Here is an 18,018-nt window from a genome sequence, read left to right as displayed (position 1 = left end):
TCTAACTTAGTTGATGGATTTCTAAGGTTAGCCTCTACAAATATGTAGAGAAAACCCTAATTGGAGTTTATCTGATAATTAAAAACGGTATTATGCATTTATCTTTTTCTCTACTTGTTCTAGCCATTGGTGCCCTCGCCTACCTCCTTTCACCCACCGCCTAAGTCTTTTGTCGGCTTTTTCTAACTTTTAATCCCCCATTCTATAGTAATTTCTCCCCTTACATACTGAAAAATTAACTTAGCATCTATCTAGCTATTGAAGGGCTATCAAGCTAAGGTTTATCTGACCTTTGGCCACTATTTTACTAATATCTTAAGATTAAGTCATCCAAACTCTGCGATCTTAGATTCGTTAGAAAGCTTTTTTTAAGAGTAAGAATATATCCAAAATGCATCCAACGGTTAGATTATCCGTAACTTTCTTGGAAAGTCACGTCCCTAATCTAGTTCAGAATTTTTTCGAATCGGATCAAATCAGTTTGTAACAGAATTGAGATGTTAAAAACTTTAAATGATTTGATCTTATTTAATGTGAGCAATAACCTTTTAATTTTGTTTAATTTGAGATTACTATTGTAACTTAGTGATTAGTTCTACTAGTTTATAGTCATGAGTACGATCCCAAGTGGATATTAGAGTTAATATTTTATAAAAAAAATTCTCTCAAAATGTTATACACACATGATTTAGGCTGAATTTGTCCCTGATTTTTTTAAAGAAGAAGTGGAAATTATATACAATTAAATATTCTTAAGAAAATTTAAAATTATTTACACAAGTAGCTTAAAAGAAAAAAAAGTAAAATCCAATTTAGAAGAGTAGGCAATACAATTAAATATAGTCATGAAAAAGTGACTAGGATAATAATTTTTAGGTTAAATATATTTTACTATTTTATATTTATACTTAAAATTACTTTACCACTGTGTGCTTTAAAAAATTTTAAAGACTAAAGTGAAACCGTTAGTTTTTCTAGTGTCATGACTAATTTAGTTGTTTTGAAGGCTCAATTAAGTTTGACAAAAAAATTAATAGTCTCGCTTTAATTATAAATATATAAACTGATTTAAAACTTTTTAAAATATAAAGGAGTAAATTAATTTTAAGTATAATACAAGATGATAAAAAATTTAAGAATTGTAGACTCAAATTGAAGGGGGAGAGGAGGGCCAGGGTAGCACTTTCCCTGACTTATAATTTTTCCCACGGCTTATGATCTATTAAAAGAATTGTGTTTAAATGATAGAATGATAGACTGGCTCACGTTAAATTAATCAAATTAAAATTGTATTTAGTTTCTTTTCTGGAATGAAGGCTTATAAAGTAGCTTGGTAGAAAGAAGAAGACAACATTGGTAGTCAGTATACTAGAAGAAAGGATTGTCTTTTGCAAGGATGCAACTACAATAACTCTTCTATTTTCGTATTGTCCTATCTTTGATTAAGTCTGAATTGAAAATAATTTAAAGCCTAAACTTGTAATCAAATTTAAATTGAAATTATTTTTTAATTTAAATTAATTTAAAGCTTAAAGTAAAGCCTATAGGAGTTGTAAAAACATAAACTAATAGAAATCTCCGTGTATTTAAAAATGATATGATAAGACCATAATTCAAAACTAAATTATAAAAGATTAGAGTTCATAACTATCCACTTAAATAAAATTTAAAGCATTATATATAAATATATAAATATATAAATATAATTATTTTGAGTCAATATGATTGAGTTGGCTCATGATCAAACTCGGTTCAAAATTATTTTCAAACCTATTTTGAAGATCAAACTCTGCTTAACTTATTTTTGAATTATTTTTATCGAACTGATCTGATTCGTAATATAAATAAAAATAAAAAGTGAAAAAAATAAATAATTTGCACCATTTGGTTAGGCTAAATTTTAGGGTACTCCTTTAACTTTTATTTATACCACTTTAAATTAATCCATAACAACCAAACCAAAAGAATCAAAATACTCTTTTAAGTTCACAATAACAAATTAAAAATAAAATTTTAAAATACTTTTAAATTTATGCTCATTGTGTTTTAATTTTTCAAACAAAATAACATTTCTTAATAAAAAATTATTTTCTACTTGAGTATCGTTTGGAATAGCTAAAGATTATTCATGAATTAAAATTTCAAAACTTAGACGACACAAAAGAAAGCTAAGGTGACATATTTTACTCTGTTTCCTCTAAAATTAAAATAGCATTTTGTTAAGCCCAATTTTAGCCATCCGAATGGGCCAAAATTTCAGAGATGACCAGTGGTGAACTAACATTATAGCTAGGGGCTTTATCGGCATTTGACAATTTGTCGGTATTTATTTTTTCACTTAAGATATTGGTAGTGGCTCTCGAAGTTCGCAAAAATCGCTTTTTGGCGCCTTAGTTTCCCTCTCAAAACTCTCTCGGTGGCGGTTTTCTCTCTCTTTTTCTCCATTTCTAGGGTTCGGATCGCCCCCAAGATATCTAATTTTTGTCGCCCTTTCTCTCGCTTGGTTCTTCGATTCTTATAACGATTCCTTCGTTGATTTTGAGTTCTCTTCCGGTTTTTATCTCAATATCTTTTTAGGGTTTGAAGAACTCCTCTTCCTCGCTCGATTCTTCTGCGGTTACGAGCTCTCCTCCTCTTCCGATCTCGATCTTAGTATCTCCCTAGGGTTTGTTTCGTTTGGAGCTGTTGATAAAGTGGGGAGCGGATGGAGATGGCGTCGGGCGATCTGACGCGAGGCGCAGTGGCGGCGATCTCGGAGGGTGGGGCCGAGGGTATGCGGCCGGTGCTCCAGGTTTGGGATCTGAGGCTGGTGAACACGGCCCAGAGCACCACGGAGAGGTACCGGATGCTTCTTTCCGATGGGGTCCACATGCAGCAAGCGATGCTCGCCACACAGATGAACAGCGTCGTCAAGTCCGGCGCACTGCAGAAGGGATCCATCGTGCAGCTGAATGAGTTCATCTGTAATGTTATCCAGGGTCGGAGGTAATCTCTCCTCCCCTCCACACACTCTCTCTCCCCCCTCTCCGTGCTGTAGTATGCATGCTCATTTGGGAATTGAAAGTTGCAATTTTGCTTATAAAGTAGAACTGTCGATGGCTTTAAGATAATCGGCTTAGACATCAGGTTAATGTTTCTAATTGATCTTACCAAAGGAGTCTTTTCTTTTTCAAGAGTTGTGCCAACCGATGATGAAAGGCGTCTTTTTCTGTTAAAACTAAACACATTCTATGTGTGCTCCATATGTTCTCAATCTTGCTGATATTTCTTTAGAGATTGTATGCATTTATGACTTCACTTTTTGTTGGGATTTCTCTCTGTGGACTATGTAAAACAGGATCATAATAGTGATCAACTTGGAAGTCTTGCGCGGTGAAAGTGCGATGATTGGGAACCCAAAAACCTATGACAATGGTACTTCTGGCTCACAAGCCCGTGTTCCAGCAGCTCCTCAGACATCCAGCATAGAACAGCCAGGTAAATGTGCAGGAAATTCTCAAGTTTATGGTGGCCAGGGTGGAGCTTCTGTGAATCCCAAGTTGGAGCCAATTTCAAATAATCCATCTGTTGGGTCATATGGTAGTGGTCCCATGATAAGTGGGGTCACGACAAATGTCAATAGCGTGCACCCATTGCCTGAACAGGCTGCTCGGAACTTTACTGTCTCACATCCACCTGGTGGAAATCAAAATGAAAGGTTCTCAAATGCTGGACCAGTTGGAGGATTTCGCCCTCCTGGTAGTACTTACATGCGCCCAGCTCAGACGACATACCAGCAACCTCCTCCGCTATATGTGAACAGAGGGCCTATTGCTAAGAATGAAGCTCCTGCACGTATAGTTCCTATCCGTGCTTTAAATCCTTATCAAGGCAGGTGGACAATCAAGGCGAGGGTGACTTCAAAGAGTGAGCTTCGACGCTATAATAATCCTAGAGGGGAGGGGAAAGTCTTCTCTTTTGATCTCCTTGACTCTGATGGTGGAGAAATACGTCTCACTTGTTTTAACACGGTAGCTGATCAATTCTATGACCAGGTTGAGGTTGGAAAAGTCTACCTGATATCTAAAGGAAGCTTGAAGCCTGCGCAGAAAAGCTTTAATCATCTCAACAATGAATTTGAAATATTTCTAGAGTCTACATCAACAATTCAGCCTTGTCCAGAGGATAACTCTATTCCGAAGCAGCAATTTAGTTTTCGACCCATAAGTGAAATTGAAGGCATTGAGAACAATTCTATGGTGGATGTGATTGGTATTGTTACATCAATAAGTCCAGCTAGTACAATAATGAGAAAAAATGGTATTGAAACACAGAAAAGAACTCTTCAGTTGAAGGACATGACTGGTCGCAGTGTGGAGATAACTTTGTGGGGAAACTTTTGCAATACAGAAGGCCAGCAGTTGCAGAGTATGTGTGACTCTGGTGTATTTCCTGTGTTGGCTGTAAAAGCCGGGAGAGTCAGTGATTTTAGTGGAAAGTCTGTGGGGACAATCAGCAGTAGCCAATTATTCATAGAGCCTGATTTTCCTGAAGCACACAGGTTGAAGGAATGGTATAATAGAGAAGGAAAGAATGTGGCTTCCCTTTCAATATCCAGGGATACATCATCCATAGGAAGGACTGATGTTCGGAAGACTGTCTCACAAATAAAGGATGAAGGTTTAGGAAGAGCCGAGAAGCCTGATTGGATCACGGTGAAGGCATTAGTTACATTTGTGAAGGTTGATAATTTCTGTTACACAGCTTGCCCCCTGATGCTAGGTGATAGACAATGCAATAAGAAGGTTAATAATAATGGTGATGGTACATGGCACTGTGATCGCTGTGATCAGAGTTTTCCTGAGTGTGATTACAGGTACCTACTTCAGTTTCAGATCCAGGATCATACTGGAACAACGTGGGTTACTGCATTCCAGGAATCTGGTGAGGAGATCATGGGTATTACTGCAAAGGAACTTTACCTTTTGAAATATGAAGAACAAGATGATGTAAAATTTGCAGGCATTCTACAGGGTGTTCTCTTTAATAAATATCTTTTCAAGTTGAAAGTTAAAGAAGAGACATTTAGTGATGAGCAGCGTGTGAAATCAACCGTAGTTAAAGCTGAAATAGTGAAATCATCGACAGACAGCAGATACCTTCTTGAAAAGCTTTCCCTTGAGGATCCCAATGCAGGTTCAGAGATGTGTGGGAATTTTGGTTCTGGTGCAGGCATATCTAGTACTGGATTTGGAAGTATGGAAAACAAGGCTAGTGTTCATTCTGCTGCTAGCAGTGTTGGCGTCAATGTTGGTGTTGACAGATATAGAACAGAGCCTGCAAACCAATTAGGACAGCATGTGAATGAATATGGCAGCATCATGAATCATAATATTGGGTCGAGGGGGCCACAACTTTTCTGCAATAGCTGTAATTCTGCTGGACACAGCATCCATAACTGTCCAATGGGCATGAATAGGCAAGCACAGTCTTTTGGAGAGGGTTTTGCTAATAGACCGCTGAATGCTTCAACTGGCAACAGCATTGATTCAAACATATGCTTTAAATGCCAACAACCTGGGCACTGGGCTAGAGATTGTCCAGGTCTTGGTGCAACATATGGAAGTGATGGTGCACCAGGAAGATATACAAAGCAATATGTTGGTGGTTATTGATATTCTTTCCCTGCTGAAGACGCACTCTGCAGACCTGAAGAGCATATTGATACTGTTTCTGTTGCTGTTGTTAGGTTTTCTGTGTATATTTGGATTAATGTTTACCTTGGCTAGAAGTTCTTTTGAGTTTCAGTTGCCAGCTACTGCTCTTTGCTAATCTATTATTAGAAGGTTTTACAGCTAGGTATATCTTTTTTGGCTTTCTCTTGTAGTATGTATTTTGCATTTCATCTATTCCATGGTGTCTTACTTTCATCTGTTTTGCAGGCAGCTCTCTTTCATGTGCATTTTTCATAACTGAAAGAATTATTTGATAATTCTGATTTGGATATTTGTAGATGCCTAACTTGCTCTGGGGTTAACCTTGCTATTCTGTCAACTTTGAGCTGCACTTAAATCTGCATTAAATTGGTGAATTGTATATTTGTTTTTGATAAACTTTTTATTTTTATAAACATGGTGAATAGTATATACTCTGATCTTTATATTTACTAACAGCTTGTGATTGGTCTCAGCAAAAGCCTGTGTCTAATGCAGTTTTGCTATTTAATTAATATTGTTCATTGCTTTGTTGTTTTGGATACCACTTGTCATTTTCAATTGTAACTTATGAGCTTAAACTACAACTTGCATCGCATCAAGAATCATCTTATCAAGCTGGCTAAACTCACTTTGCATTCTTTACAACAATAGTACCATTTTTTTATTATTTTTTTTCTCACCTTCTGATGCAATCTCCATGCTTTTCTGTTAATTAATCATCGTAATCATGCTAAGCTATGATCATCTATCTGATTCTCCTCAAATGATGATAACAAAGATACCAAGACTAGTATATTTCCAGAAGAAATAAAAAACTTACCTTTTCTTTTGAGCTATTTGATTCGCTAATAACCAATAAAGTCCTGAGGACTATTGTATGCGCTTTAGGATGTGCATCCACCTGTACGACTTTTGGTGATATTAAATTCTAATAGTGAGATTCTTGATGTACTCAAATACCATTCAGGTTACCTAAAGGTGGCATTAGGTTTTGAGTAGGCATGATGACAGTGTAATCACTGAATTCTTGGCTCTTTAATGCCTGAAAATTTCCTTCCTATTTTTGTGAGCGTTAATTGTTAGCAACTTGTGATACAACTGATTCTTGCATTATTCATCAGTGGGCTGTCTAGTTGTGCTGAAGTGTTTCAAGATGAAGGTTGGGTTAATGCAAGGATTAAGGTGGTTATAAATTGCTTAGTTGGAACTCTTATCTAGTTGTCTAGTTTATTTGTGATGTTTTGGCTCGAGTGGATGGTGATCATGGCAATGAGTAAAGCTGATGGTCGTCTGCTATTTATCTCGAGTCTGGGTTTTTCGGCGGACAATAGGCCATTTTCTTCTCTGAGTCTGTCCTACATTTGCTAGTTTGGTTATAATCCCATGTTTTCTTCTTAACTTTTCAGGCTTTCTCAATTTCTAGTGAACTTAGAGCTCATAATGTTGTGTTTAATGTTCTGAAAAACTTTTATCCTTTCTCCCTTTTCTGCAGTTTGTAAATATAGATGCCAAAGAGGGGACAAGTAAACCCTCTTTAGCTGGATAGTAACTGGTCTTTTTTTGTAGGTTCCATGCACTTTTATTTTATACTTTTCAGGTCAATCCCTGATTAGTCAACAAAAAGAACAATTCAGTGGAAAACCCTTTTGGGGTTTTCTGTAGATGAGTTAACAGAACAGGTGAACAAGTATTGCTGAAAATTTGTGCTGGAGCATTCATTTCTTTTCGGTACCTTGCAGTCTTTTGAGATGCAAATTCTCTAACAAATATCCCATATTCTAACAATTTTTATATTGGACTCTTGTGAAAGATTGGATGTTAGAAGAGTTTCTACCCTTACTGAGGTACTTACTGTTCATCATGTAGGCTTTCCTTTTTGGTGGTAAGACATCAGGAATGCATTTGATGCACCAGAAGGTACAACATGAACAGGCGTTGTTTGTTAGCTTTTGGACTTGCTTGGTATAAAAAAGGCACATATTGATGCGGACTGGAATTATACTCGTCACATAGCATTATATATTATTGAATTGAAAAGAGACTTATATATATATACTAAGGGTACAATTTTTTTTTTGAAAGGGCTAGTTTGGTAAAAAAAAAAACTCATAAGAATATAAGATTGCTAGCTACTTTCACAGAAATTGTGTGAAAATGATGTTAAAGTCCATTCAGGGTAGGTCCTAAGACAATGGCTTTGGATCCTCTCCCAAATTAATATCGAAAATTATTGAGACCGTTCATAATTTCCTCCATAAATAGTCTTATAACTGTAGTTTACGTGACTATATTAAAACTATATCATATCCAGTTTAACCAACATAAACTATTATAATACAAACTTATTAGAGGATCAGGTATTTTGAAACTTATTGGACAAATAAGCGAGTTTATAATTTTCTAGAAAAATAGATAAAATCATCTTTGATGAAAGGGATTCACTACCAAAGTCGATAAATATTTACTTAGATATTTTCTCAATATTAGTATATGTTATTATTGTTTTTTTAATTATACAAATTAAATAACTGACATAAGTAATTTACTTCAATATCCCTAATATAATAGACACTTTTCATTCCTCATCTTAGTTTTTAAAACTACATTACCTAGAAAAAAAACATACTAGTAAATAAGATTAGATTATGTGTGCCAAATTTTTTATTTACAACTTTTTTTTATTCAGTTAAATATGATTATTGTGAATTTGTGATAGATAGAGATAAATTTCAATTTAAATATTTTAATTTAAATCTATCTTAAACTAATGAGAAATATATATAAATAATTAAAGAATAATCGAAGAAATAAAATTTAATTAAACTTTCATCAAGTTAATTATAAAAAAACATCAATATCCCTATTCTGATATATATATATATATATATATATATATATATATATATATATATATATCAGAATAAATTTAATAAATGATTAAGATAATAATCTATGGCACTATTCCAATATTGTAGGATGAGTAAAAAACTATGCTTACAAACATACTACCTACCAATAAGATGATGTGCATCATCTTATCCGTTGATTTGTTTCTCTTCTCACTATCAACGAACAAGATGATGCCACATATAAATAATCATTTGTAAAATTATTTGTGTGGCATAATAGCATTATTCTTACTGGATACATCTAATAGAACACACCAAACCATTAGATGCGGTGGCAACTCCTCAGCCGTCAAACCCACCCCGTGCCAAAGATACCCCCCGGACCCCCAGCCAGCTGAAAAGTCTAAAATGCCCCTCATCTCTTACGTCACTACTCACCCGTCTGCCGCTTCTTCCGCTTCACTCCACTCCCATCCGTTACAAAGCTCGAGAGCTCCTTGCGGATCTCCCACCACTTCGCCAGAGAAGAAAGCAGCGACAATGCCGAGGAGCGTCTTCGCCGGATCCATCTCCTCCCCCAAGATCGACTTCGCCATCGACATGGGGAACCCTTTCCTCAATCGAACCGTCGACGGATTCATCAAGATCGGGGCGGTATTCATCTTCCGTCTCTTGTCCCATATTCGTAGATGTTGTTAGGGTTCTGAACGATCGTTGGATCTCTTTTTGTAGGTTGGGGCTTGCAAGGTCGTCGCGGAGGAAACCTTCGATTGCCTGAAGAGAGGTTAGCTTCTTCTCTACCGTGAATAGATGTGGTAGCAATCGGGGTGTGTGGTTTTAGCTGAATTTATTGTTGTTAAGACATGAAAAGAATCTCTTTTGGATTACGCATCATGCCTGATCAAATAATTGCATCCGTTGGATCAAAACTATCTCTGCGAAATTGTTCAGGATCATTCGCCTTCTTGCATGTGGTGATTCCGATCTTTGGACGATGGCTTCACTTGTTAAACCTTAGGCCTCAGGGTGTGTTTGTTTAGGAGATGTAAAAGATGGAGAATAAATTAATTATTCCATGGACCCCAGACCGAATGCCATATTCCAAAAGAGGAGTGGAGGTGGGATGCGATTACTGTATTGCTCTTATATAAGAAATTAATAATATATATATATATATATATATATATATATTAATAATAATCTTAAATATTTAAAATTTATTTTTAAACTTTTTATTTTTATTTAGATCTGATTAATTTTTTTTGACAAAAGGCAGAAGCCCTGTTTCATTTATAAGGTATTGCTATTAGAAAAGCTTTAAATTTTTATTATGCACTTTTATATTAACTTGATCCTATTATTTCTATTACTTTTGTGATTATTTTGAATTGAACGATGACTAATTTTGATAATTAATATTTGTTAAAAATTAAAATTTAATATTAACTTCTGTACTTTTTTTTGAAAGTTGTATTTAAGACGCGTGGAAAAAAAATTTGGTGTCATTACCACCTCTCTCTTGATGAGGTGGAAAGAACGAGAGGATAAGAGTCAGTATATTTGAACTTTGCTTGTGGTTCAACACTGTATATTGCACTTTTGTTTATCTGGTGTCATTTTACAACACTTCGCAGACTCATAGCTGCTCATGATTCATTCTTCACAATTTCAATGTGGGACATTTTGTTCCATGTAACTTCCTGTGATAAGAACTATAGTGTTCATGGTTTTGGTCCCTAAAAAAAAAATATATTAGGTCAAAATGGAATGAAATTTGCCTATTGTGGTCCAAACTAAATGTCCATCAGAAATCTTGGTAGTTTTGGCCTTAACCAATGAGTTTCAGCTATAGTTTTATTAAGTTTCAGCCGTTATTGTTTCGCCTCTGGATGAAACTTCAAACCATTAAAGTTTTATTGTTCCCTAAGGAAAGTATATATATCGTGCTTTTGAAATTTTAATATCATCAACAGTTCACCTTCATATGTCAAATCCACCATTTTCAGTCACATAAAATGCAACTTTTCTGTTTCTTCTGCAGGGAGTGTTTCAAAAAAAAAAGCCGAGGATGCAGTAAGTATTCCATGAGTTTCTTCATTTGTTTGCACTTTCAAATTTAGCTGAGGTCAGTATATCACCTGCTTATAATATAGTCTGGTACAGTTGGTGCTCAATGACTTGCATATTACCATTAGAAATGCAACATCATGCTCTACTTCTCTCACCAGGTAAATGAAATTGCACTGTTTGCATAACTTATTGCAACTAGTTATGTACAGTGCAGTCTCATTTGATAGTCTAATCTGGTATCTTGTTATAACAAATTTCGTTGATGCTGTTGTATTGAAATATAACCCTCACATACATCAGCATGCTATTGTAAAATACTACATTTTGGTGGTTCCACTGAGCCGTCATTGGGGGAAGTGATTTATTTAGTTTGCATTTTGTCTGCGTAATGCCTGACTGACACTGTGTAAACTTTGCAGTTGAAGAAGATGTGTAAGGAAGGTGCATATTGGGGTAAGATTGACTTTTGTTTCAAATTTCTTTCAAGTGAACTAATAAGCATAGCACAATAGTTCCTAATCATCTTGAGTCATGATTTTGACCTTTACTTGCTTGTGTCTTGCTCTTAATACAGGGACTGTAGCTGGGGTATATGTTGGATTGGAGTATGGAATGGAGAGGATCCGTGGCAGAAGGGACTGGGTAATGTCTAATTATTCAATGGAGAATCTTTTCATATCTTTGCTTTTGGATTTGGGATTCCTATGCAGACTCATGTTTAATGATTAAAAATTCAATTTGGACTTTGCAAATGCAAGCATCATTTGTTTGATTAGATAAATCCAGTCCAACTAATAGCTGTGGAATTGAAACTTTAATTATTGCATAGATGTTCTTGAATAATATTGTTGTCATTAGGAATGCTTTCAAGCCATTAGGTTTCAATATCGATTAACTTTTGGTACTATGCAGAAAGGATGTAATGGGTCATTTAACAAGTTTTGCTTATTTGCCATTATAGAAAATATATTAGCTTGCATGAGATTTGCTGATATGATTAAGCATGTAGAACTGGCCTTGTCAACCTAGTATGAAATTAGAATTTACATGGCATCTGATGAATTTTATTCCTCGCTTTTCTCCATGATATGATCTAAGCTTGAGGCTTTCTAATATTAAAATTGTCTGAGCCTTGGCCTGACTTGGTGCCTATTGTTAGTGTGAGTCTTAATACATTTCCCTTTTCCTATTTTCTGTTAGTTCTTCTGCTTCCTTTTTGTCTCTCCATTCCTAACCGTCAGTGTCCTTTATTTCAACACCCTCTTCTGATATAGATACTATTGCTGATCATAGACGATGAGTACCTAGATTTAACAATAATAACTGCTGTTTTATTTCCTTTTAAAGATTTGTTATCTATTCTTTCATGTGCTGATCGGATATTAACTACGGACAGCAGGAAGTATAAAATAAAATTAGTAAAGACTGTCATACTATTTATAAGGAAATGCATCTGCCTATCCTTTACAATTATGTAACAAGAGTTCCAAGAGAAGAATCGTATAACAACGAAAAGGATGGGCCTGAAATGGTCATGTTCCTTGATGACATACATATCTGGAACTCTTATATAAAATCCCCAGAATACCATCAGAGAATGCAAATGCTTGCCATTATGCATTTACTACAAACTCTGACATTGATTTTCAGATATCTTCTGAACCGATATATATGGGGTAAAAATTTGACAGCATAAGATTGTCACTACTGTTAACCTTCTGTTGAATAAATTGAACTTCAGCTGTTAAGTTGCATTTTCCACTTAGGGTTTTATACCCAAAACCTTTCACGTCTATTGTGCCATAATGCATGTACACGAGTTGTTGGGAAAGACTGCTTAACAGTAAAAATATTTGATGAAATAGAGAAGATGTATGAAAGTATCTGATTCAGAACTTCAGATCACAGCTTTTTGATTCGCTTTTGTGATTGCAGAAGAATGCAATGCTAGGGGGCGCCCTTACTGGAGCAATAATATCTGCTGCAAGCAACAATCACAAGGACAAGGTTATCAGGGATGCCATCACTGGAGGTGCTGTAGCTACTGCTGCTGAGTTTCTCAACTACCTAACTTGAAAGATGTATTATATTAGCACGCAATAAAACTAGAACTTATGAATGGATGAATTTCAAGTTTCTGTCTCATTTCATAACAATCATAACTGGTGCTGGTTCTGTCTTAATTGTCTCATCCAATGTGGGTTATTCTGAGATTTTTCAGCACAATATGAATCTATACATTTGGGATCAAGTTCTAGGCTACAGGAGTAAGGTTGTACGCAAGAATAATTAAGCTAGTGCGAAGCTTGTTAAGGTTATGAGATATTCGCTTTACTCTTCTGGTGCAACACAGATAGAAAACTTTTTTGGTTTTAGTACGCATTGATGCTTCATTTTAACTGTCCCTTCAACTACATGAAGGCAGAGGATTACTTAAATGTAGCTAGCTACATGTGGCTTTTAAGCTTCTTCCAAGTCTCACGGCTATTGCATTCAGTCATCGGTATATATCATATTTGTCTCTTCTTTTAGTTTTTCCATTTCTCGACTCTTACCCATATTCCTTGTTCTCTTGCTATAAAGTTTAAACTCACAAGGCGTTAAAATGCAGCAGTTTTGAGCCACGATTGAAGTCATTAGTCTATTTGAGAAAATGTCATTTTCCAACATAGTAATGCTGAAAGTATTTGTAATTTCCTTTAGTTTCTTAGTGATAAATTAAACCATATCTGGGTTCTGCCCACTTACTCTCGGAAAGTCAAATAGTACAGTGCTTCTGAAGATAGAGATTGAGAAATCAACAGTAAAGAGGAGCAAAAAGGATCATCTCTTTAACAGAAACAGCATGTTTATGCGATCAATTCAGCCTAAGAGGAAGAGAACATTTTGTTGTGGCAGTTTATTAGATCAATCAACCATGGCCATAAATTTGGTGAAATAAAATTATTGCCACATAAGAAAACTCCAAGTCATGAAAAGTTGCACAATTGGAAATAAGGAGCTCCCAAAGGTACACAAGAAAAAGACAATTATCTTCAGGCAGAGAAGATCAAAGTGATGTGAGCACCAAAAGCTTCAAGTGCTTTCAGGCTCTACAGTGAAAATGGATGTTCAACATAGAAACCAACATGGGAACTTCTCAGAAAAATGGAGGAAGAATCACCCAACGCCGAGGGTACTTAGGTCTTCCTTCTCTTCCATCAAATAACTGCAGATGAAGAAAGATGATAAGAATTACATGAAAAAAGCTGATGGGTTTTCACATAATGCAAAGCTAAATAGCTCTATTTTGCCTCAAGAAAGTGAAGAGAAGAGGAGCAGTGACTAGTTTTTCTACTTTAGGTCAACTACCATGGGGTTATCCAAAGTAAATAGACTAAAAACACTGAATAAACGAGGCATTTGGAAACCATGAGGATTGTTACATGCATACAAGAATGCAACTTCAGCCTTTGTATGTTATGGAGAGAGATCAGCAATAGATGTTCACCTTTTTCATCCGACGGTGCTTTGCAAGGGCCCAGTTGGTCATAATAAGTGCTGCGACAACAAGGAACACATATCCTGCTACTGTCTGCGTAGCAATGTTGAAACCAAGCCACTGATAGATCTCTGTCGTGTAGTTTGCACAAGTCACTATGTTGAACAAGAACCCGTAGGGAATTTGATACCCACCATTGCCACTAGGGCTTCTAAGGCTCCTTAACAGAAGATGGCAATAGAAATTCGATACTTGACAGACAAGTCCAAAGGCAAAACCTATCTTCATCTGCAAATCACTCACGGGTGAATAAAGTGGATGGTTAACATAGTAAGCAATGTAAGCCGCGAAAATCCAGTAATAGGCACAGTTTCTGAACACATTGGATAGAGGTGAAGTGGCATGGCTGAATCTGTGGACAAAAAATGTCTCCATGATACGCTTGAAGTAGTGAAAGCACCAGTAATACATGGCATAGGTTTGGACTGGATGGATGATGCGCTCATCCTCATACCCAAAGTACTTGTACACTGGAAAGTAGTAAAAGATGGGGTAGATAATTAGAGGGCCCAAGTATTCCCAGAAGAAAAGTGTACTGTATGAAACCTGTGTACCCAGATCTTTAAACACCACAGTCAAACTATCAGCATTCTTTTCACAATATTCTGACAAATTTGCCTTTGGATTAAGGACAACTGGCTTCCCGCTGGTTCCAGGTTGCAAAGGAAGGGTAAACCTCTGTCTGGAAGGATAATACTTCTTTCCTGTATAAAAAATGAAGGAATTGTAAATGACTGCACATAGAATAAGGAATACAATTACATATATACATATATGCATTCAACAACAAGCATGTATAATATCAAAGTAAGAAGCAGATGCAAGATGTGATAACCACCCTGTTACAGGCCTGATATATCCCAACAAGTACATAAACAAACCCACCTTCTGTAAACCATCATCTTAAACGAACAATTCAAGTGCTTATGTTGTTTATGCATGCTTGATAGCATCATTAGTTTGATTTGATCAGAAAATTCCAAGCTGCGTATCATTGGGAAATGCAAGAGAATGATTAGTAACACTTCCATTCTTGTCAAAGGCATCTAGAATTTCTCAAATTTTATAGGAATGACCTAGCATAGATAAAAATGATGCATCGATAGGGTAAACCTAACTTGTGGTGTATCAGTGGACTGTGGAGAGCGGCTTGGTTGCTTGTGATGCATCTTTTCTACTCATTATTATAATTAACCAGAAGGATTAATTAACCTACTTATCCACCAATAAATCTCTGCCATACACTACGCTATGAGTGCAACTGGATATGGCCCTTTTCATGGTTTGATTATGCCATCCTTTTCTCCTGAATCTTACCATTCTATTTCAGAATAGGACAATTTGAGCTTCCATTAAATCTGATGAGGACGAAGCAAGCAGCTTCTCTACTGGATCCAGAAGCAATATCTATTCCCTGACATCAGATTTTTCTTCACGACCAACATTAGTGGCTTTGAGTCGAATTCCATTTGATTTTCCTAGGTAATTAATGAATATTTAACTAAATGATTTTTTGTGCTTCAAGAAACGCAGAATTCTAGTTCTCTTGAAATGTATGTATCAAATGATTGCTCAGGATACTTGACACAGACTTTCTCCCCACTCATCAAACTGACCTTTGTTGTTTACTACTTAACTTTCCAACTAAAGATCATTAACATATATAACTTTTAAATGAAATGACCAGCAGACCTAAAAAACAGAACACTACTATTAGCTCACTGATTTCTAGAAGTTACTAATAAGTTGCATTATTACTTCAGCTAGAGAAACACTCTAAGGCTTAAGAATACAGAGTTTATAAATTATCATGTACCTGCTTTCATGAAATGACTATCATACCTTGAAAAGGCACACAATTTTCAGCCAACCACTGTCTAAAATAAAAATTAGAAAAGCCTATACTTAATGCATAGAATGCTCTCTAACACGAAAATATGTTATTGTGTATGAAAAATTCATCTATATTAGATGCTCTCTGAAAAAAGTGGCAGAACTAGCAAAATAGTGTAATAGCCAAGCAAAAAAGTAAGAAGTGTGATCTTTGACACAAAATCCATAGGATAAAAAGATCAAAAAAATATCATACTAGTAATAGCAGCATTTACAAATCCGAGCGAGAAGCAGATTCTTTTCATTAAAACATGGTTAAAGAGGGCAGTTCCACATTTACAAGAAGCACCTTGGGAAAATGTAAACTGCACAAGCTTGATCTAATTTAACAAAAATCATACATTATTCTACTCCACAACACCTTCCACCAAACCTATTAGTTCTTGCAACCATCTATCACCAAAATTTGTTTACTCACATCTGTAGACCTGGTTCTGAGTTAAACAAAATACAACTCTGTCAGTTCCTGATTAATGACAAGTTGACAACTCAATGAGCCTTTGAGACCAGTTTCTATATGAAGAGTGGCAAGTCTCATCAGATTGCGAATAGAAAAGAGTCGTCTATCCTCCCAACCTGAGGATTTATTACATCTTTATGTTCAATGGTTTGACCCCTGCACCACATTAACTCATTATCTTAAAACTTCATGGTGATTTGATCAATTAATGGGGTGAGGTACGTGTGCTCCTAAACAGCTAATGGGTACAGCCTTGATGTTGGTCGAATTAATAGTGGAATTAGATACAAAAATTAATACGTAGATTTGACGTACTCAGCGAAGAGGAAGAAAAATGCCCATTTATCTTGCAAGATAAGTAAATGAACGTTACAATATTTGTGCAAAGCCCAACATTTTAAGATGATACTAGTGATGAAATCTAATTTGTTAAAGGAAAACTAAACTAAAGGTTCTCTAATTTTAATTCAAGCATGCTTCACAAAGATGGTGGCCAAATCTTTTGCATCCACTAAAAAAATTGTAACTCTTAGCTTAAGCAAAACAAGAATCAGTTCCAAAAATAAGAACAAAGAAAAGATACAACAATTGAATCATACCCTTTCTACACTCTTATCACCCGAGACATAATAACATCAAGATCTAGCAAAAACTACTCATGATACTTACTTCGAGCATGCACTGCCTCCTGCAAGTCCGTCACAGTGGCCTGCAAACCCACCAAAAGAGCAACTTTTGCATCATCACGTAAACCAAAAGTACCAAGAAAAAGGAACACCTTTTTGTATTCAGATCAAGTCAACTAGCGAAGGAAAGAACACCTACGGAGTCGTCGAGCTCGATTCCACCCTTGATGACCTCTCTACCACTGCGAGAAACCACAGCCACCTTCATCTCGGAACCAAAAGCCTACCCAAGCGGAAATATCCCTTCAACCCGAGGCGGAGAGAGAGGGATACGTTAGCTACTGAGCACCATACCGATGGCCTTTTTAATGGGCCTTTTCTGGTACAGTTGGGCCGGACATAGTAATCGACGATTTTGTGGTCGTGAGTAGGAGAGCAGCCCTCGATTGGTTGACAACAATCAAGTTGCTCCCATTGTTGGATTCCCTAGGGGCAGGAATATAATCTCTATGTACACTTGATTTTGTAAAATAGATACTATAGATTTTAGTTCCTATTTCACTGATAGATATATAGATCCAGGGATTCAAATTATTGACCTCTGAATAAAATGCATACTGTGGATTTGGTCAACCTTGGCTCTGTTTCAGCTTAGACAGACAAACCTTGTGCTCCTCTTGTATTAAGCTTGTAATTATATAGCTTATACTTCTAACTACTTAAGTTGAGTTTGGATAACAAATTCTTAGCCTGTTGTTTGTCGACACTTTCGATGCCTTACCCACAGAAAATGGTGGATGATCAAGTCGCTAATTGTGCGTGATCATGATGTAGTAACAACTTTAAGGGCATTAATTTACATAGATTATGTTTAGTGTCTGGC

At 35.9% G+C, this 18,018-nt stretch overlaps 3 protein-coding genes across 5 annotated transcripts; 2 read left to right on the top strand and 1 right to left on the bottom strand.

Annotated features, from left to right (window-relative positions):
• The first annotated feature begins 2,378 nt into the window (after positions 1-2,378).
• On the top strand, positions 2,379-6,096 carry LOC140777242 (replication protein A 70 kDa DNA-binding subunit A-like). 2 transcript variants are annotated; one of them, XM_073121214.1, is made up of 3 exons: positions 2,379-2,452; positions 2,578-2,985; positions 3,338-5,909. In XM_073121214.1, exons 2-3 carry the CDS (start codon positions 2,705-2,707, stop codon positions 5,652-5,654), a joined length of 2,598 nt encoding a protein of 865 aa, XP_072977315.1. In that variant the 5' UTR covers positions 2,379-2,452; positions 2,578-2,704; the 3' UTR covers positions 5,655-5,909. The 2 variants fall into 2 exon arrangements, 1 of the variants encoding a protein (XP_072977315.1); XR_012106988.1 differs by adding an exon at positions 5,922-6,096 and having other exon boundaries at positions 2,396-2,985; positions 3,338-5,838.
• Positions 6,097-8,999: 2,903 nt separating this feature from the next.
• LOC140776964 (outer envelope pore protein 16, chloroplastic) lies at positions 9,000-12,771 on the top strand. Its single transcript, XM_073120841.1, has 6 exons — positions 9,000-9,199; positions 9,278-9,329; positions 10,587-10,618; positions 11,035-11,068; positions 11,190-11,257; positions 12,551-12,771. Exons 1-6 carry the CDS (start codon positions 9,086-9,088, stop codon positions 12,689-12,691), a joined length of 441 nt encoding a protein of 146 aa, XP_072976942.1. The 5' UTR covers positions 9,000-9,085; the 3' UTR covers positions 12,692-12,771.
• Positions 12,772-13,535: 764 nt separating this feature from the next.
• On the bottom strand, positions 13,536-17,580 carry LOC140779629 (very-long-chain enoyl-CoA reductase-like). Of its 2 annotated transcripts, XM_073124793.1 has the most exons (5): positions 17,335-17,580; positions 17,179-17,218; positions 14,711-14,860; positions 14,106-14,626; positions 13,536-13,823 (listed from the first exon to the last, which is right to left on the bottom strand). In XM_073124793.1, the coding sequence occupies exons 1-5, from the start codon at positions 17,401-17,403 to the stop codon at positions 13,755-13,757; spliced, it is 849 nt and encodes a 282-aa protein (XP_072980894.1). In that variant the 5' UTR covers positions 17,404-17,580; the 3' UTR covers positions 13,536-13,754. The 2 variants fall into 2 exon arrangements, with proteins under 2 accessions (XP_072980894.1, XP_072980893.1); XM_073124792.1 differs by having other exon boundaries at positions 14,106-14,860; positions 17,335-17,568.
• Between the last annotated feature and the right edge of the window lie 438 nt (positions 17,581-18,018).

Source organism: Typha angustifolia, chromosome 15 (genome assembly GCF_048772165.1).
Source record: "Typha angustifolia cultivar Huaian chromosome 15, ASM4877216v1, whole genome shotgun sequence".
NCBI classification, from domain to species: domain Eukaryota; kingdom Viridiplantae; phylum Streptophyta; class Magnoliopsida; order Poales; family Typhaceae; genus Typha; species Typha angustifolia.
Note: the sequence above shows the minus strand (reverse complement) of the source record. Positions and strands in the feature narration are given on the sequence as shown.